The following is a 4246-nucleotide window of genomic DNA, read 5'->3' as shown; positions in this document are numbered from 1 at the left end:
AAGTATTTTTTTGTTCCAGTTTGAATTCAAAACTTCCTTTTTTTTTCCAATTTTGAACCTCTACAAGACTACAACAACTGAAATTAAAAAGGAATTGGACTTAAGCATGGAGCAGTGTTGTCTTATGCAAATGTTTGGTATAAAATTAGCTAATTGGAATAAAGGAACAAGAATAAGCAAGAAAAACGTAGGAAGGGATTAATTATTAATGAGATTAAAAAGGATGGAAATAAGTGAATAAGATGGTGTTTGTAGGGAAAAGGACAAGATGCGAGGCCACGTTGGAAGTAGTGAAAAGCAATGCGGACATATACTTATTGAAAAAAGATGCGTGGAATAACAAAGGTAAGCTCCAATATTGGGACCCAACCTTTGAAATCTGTGACGGCAGTTTCACTCTCAACTAAACAAAGACTCTCATTTCTTTACTTTTTCATTCACAATAAACAAACACTGGTACTATACTACTACTAGTAATATGTTACCCTCGGAAAGAAAAAAAATAATTACTCAGTAATCTCTCTCTTTCTTTGTCAGAGGGTTGAAGAAATGTTGATTTCTTCACTAGTGATTGTCTGTTTCTCTCTCTAATCTCTCTTTCTTGAACAAATAAGTATTAAAGATTGCAGCTTTTGTATTTTTTTGGGCATGTAAATTTCTTTAGCTAACCGAAGTCTTCTCTTTCACGCCTCCCAAACTCTCCTCTCTCTCTCTCCATCAACACAGCCCTATGGAAATTGGAGAATCTAGGGTTTTGACAGTTGACACCACAACCCCATAAGTAAAGGTCTGTTCTTTGTTTTCTTTCTTGCTCAATGTTATAGCTCTGCTACCTCTGTTGGATGCTGATTACCTTCACTGTATGTTCTCATTTTCCATCTGCTATGCTGTCAAGATGCTACTTTTCTTGAGCTAAATTATTTCAAGGATGTTTAGTTTTTCTTGGGTTGTATCTTTTGGTTGGAATCTCTTCTATTTTAGGAATTAGGGCTCTTTCTTTCTTTCTTTTTTTATTGTACCTTTTTTTAGTGAAATGGAGGAGATTGAGGAAGCTAACAGGGTAGCAGTTGAGAGTTGTCATAGAGTTGTTAGTCTGTTAACTCAACAACATGATCAGAAACAGTATGGAAATTTAGTTAGAGAAACTGGAGAGGCTGTTCACAAATTCAAGAAAGTGGTTACCCTTCTAAATTCCAATTTGGGTCATGCAAGAGTAAGAAAAGCCAAGAAAATTCTGACCCCTTTTCCTCAAAACCTCCTTTTAGAAAACCCAACTTGCAAAACTGATGATCACCCTAAAGCCCTTCAGTTGCTGCCTGTCAAATCTCCTGAAATTCCTGTTCAAGAAATTGGTTCTAATGTGAAAAGCACTCTTACGTTAGGATACCCTTTACTGGAATTAAGCTCACATAATAAAAGCTCTCTTCATTTAGCCAAACAAACACCTTCCTCAAGCTTTCATTTTGCTCAACAACAGCAGCAACAGCAGAGGTTGAAGTATCAACTTCAGCAGCAGCAATTGAAACAACAGGCAGATATGATGTACCGGCGTAGCAATAGTGGGATTAGTCTAAATTTCGATAGCTCAACGTGTACTCCGACCATGTCATCCACTAGGTCTTTTATCTCCTCATTGAGTATTGACGGTAGTGTTGCTAATTTGGATGGTAATGCCTTCCATTTAATTGGAGCTTCTCGCTCTGCGGATCAGAGCTCATTTCAACAGAAGAGAAGGTGCTCTGGAAAGGGAGAGGAGGGAATTGTGAAATGTGGAAGCAGTAGTAGATGTCACTGTTCAAAGAAGAGGTATGTAATTTTAGGCATCATATATTTCCCCCTTTGCATCTTTAGTATGTAATTTTAGGCATCATATATTTCCCCCTTTGCATCTTTTTATGTCTTAGATGTAGTTACAAGCATACGGGTTATCTTTTAACAGGAAACACAGGGTAAAAAGATCAATCAAGGTTCCTGCTATAAGTAACAAGCTAGCCGATATTCCTCCCGATGAGTATTCTTGGAGAAAGTATGGACAGAAGCCGATCAAAGGTTCTCCGCACCCTAGGTATTTGGATTTTTTCCTGTAAGATGCACACCTAAATTAGCAGTACTGTCTGCATACTTGAGCTATTAGTATCACTCTAATTGCATTAGGCTTTTCCATGATTGCATCTATATATTACCGGAGTTATTGTGTATAATGTCTGTCTATGCTTCTGTTTTCTGTCACAAAATTACCTTATCATCTCTTTCGCACAACCTTATAATAGTGCACTTTCAGTATATTTCTGTTACATTTATCCCAAATGATTGGACTTTGTGTATTTACTACCGTGTTATTTTTTCCTGCTAAATTTAGAAGCGGATGCAATATATAAATACCGGGTTCATCTGAACCCAATACTTCTGATGCAGAGTATAAATTTATGTGTAAAAATCTACTAAAGTTGTAAGAAATTATTTATTTGAGCCCATAACTTTGAAATTATAGATATGAGCTCATAACTTTAAAAATGCAATAGGTTCAATACTAAGAACCTTAAAAATTGAATTTATAGAGCTTAAATCCTGGATCTGCCTTTAGCTAAGTTGATGTGTCATTATTACCGGTTCATCTTTCCCACTTTGTTTTGCTTTTTTATGTCATGGTTTATCTTATTTATGTGGTGGAGATAGCAACACCTTGAAATTTCTTATATTTTGGACGATTCATTAGGATTAACTTATTGGCTTCCTTACCATCCTTGTCATCTGAAAGGGATGTTTTAATGGTTGATATTGTTCATCAAAATGTTGCTAAACTGGAGAATGTCACATTGCTTCTGGGATTTGTGGTTCGGTCTTTGCTGCTCCAGTTGTGCAATTGCTATGATTCAAGCAAAACAGACTCGGGTTGATTTCGGAAAGTAACTAATGTCTAAAACATTGCTTGGGTTTTGCAGGGGATACTATAAGTGTAGTAGCATGAGAGGCTGTCCTGCACGGAAACATGTCGAGAGATGTTTGGAAGAGCCTTCAATGCTTATTGTCACTTACGAGGGAGAACATAACCATCCTAGGTTGCCATCTCAATCGGCAAATGCTTGACAACTTTAAGGAAATGCTAGCAAAGATGATCACAAAACTCGACAAATTTCTCATACTCTATTTTTGACCGGCTTCAATTGTTCCTGTACATATTTTGCTTGTTTAAGCTTTGAAGTGCAGATGAAGCTGGATTCTAGTTGAAATTGGAAGGTATATTAGGTTTTGTAGAAGGAAATGCGAAGGCAGTTTCAGGTAAGATGATGCCATATGGGATTTGAGGTTCCCTGATTGTAAGAATATCTTGATCAAGTATGACTCCTTTTCAGTAAAAAAAGTTAGGATTTTTGCAAATTATCTCTTACTGTGTGATTATTATGTTATGATATTATTCAGGATATAGGTTTTAGGGTTAATATTAGATTGGTTTTGCTGTCAAGTCAATTTATATTTGCTAAAGATCTGATCCTCCAACCTCCAAAGTAGGAGTAATGTATGCCTACTTCCGCACCTGTGTGATTCCAATTTGTTGTTGTTGCTGCTGCTCCTCCAACCCCCATGCCACCCCACCCCCTCCAAACCGCACACCCAACCCTGCTGGAAAAGGGTAAGAAAAGGTAGTAACATGATGGTCGCAGAAAAAGAAAAATTGCTGTTTATAGAGGAATATATGTACCTCTCCTAGGGAGAATCAATGCTCTTTTATATTGGAAAGCTGTTTGCTTGGAAGAAAGAGATGTCGTTGCTAATGTATGAATATTGCCTTGATTGGATTTTAGAATTATGCATTTCACTACCTTTTTGACCTATTAATTTCTATAATATGTCTGAAGTTATTTCATTTTTTTCTGGAAAGGAGACGATGAGAATCGTATTCATATATTGATTCACATAATATAGAAGACTTATACCGATACCACTAATTTTTCAAGTCTTTGGAGCTATGGGCAATCATGTCTCATATATTCAAATATTTGGTTGCTTTTAAGTCCATGTTAGAAATGTTGCGTCAAAAAAGAGTACTTAGTACAGTAGTAAGTAAATGGTCCAGAGATAGCTAGTTTTTGAGGAGTCTGAAACTGAAATGATGCCATTTTGGACAAAAAATATGTTTTTACGGTTAAAAAAAGACTTACATTTCTACATAAAATGTAGTATAATACGCCGTTAAAGTAAAACGCAGTATAATACTGCATTTTAGTAAAATGCATTATAATACTGC

At 36.1% G+C, this 4246-nt stretch overlaps 1 protein-coding gene across 1 annotated transcript; it reads left to right on the top strand.

Annotated features, from left to right (window-relative positions):
- Window positions 1-401: 401 nt before the first annotated feature.
- Window positions 402-3820, top strand: LOC107783552 (putative WRKY transcription factor 21). Its single transcript, XM_016604536.2, has 3 exons — window positions 402-1806; window positions 1940-2065; window positions 2943-3820. The coding sequence occupies exons 1-3, from the start codon at window positions 1034-1036 to the stop codon at window positions 3085-3087; spliced, it is 1044 nt and encodes a 347-aa protein (XP_016460022.1). The 5' UTR covers window positions 402-1033; the 3' UTR covers window positions 3088-3820.
- Window positions 3821-4246: the final 426 nt, after the last annotated feature.

This window comes from Nicotiana tabacum, chromosome 22 (assembly GCF_000715075.1).
Source record: "Nicotiana tabacum cultivar K326 chromosome 22, ASM71507v2, whole genome shotgun sequence".
Lineage (NCBI taxonomy): Eukaryota > Viridiplantae > Streptophyta > Magnoliopsida > Solanales > Solanaceae > Nicotiana > Nicotiana tabacum.
This window is presented reverse-complemented; position numbering and strand designations above follow the sequence as displayed.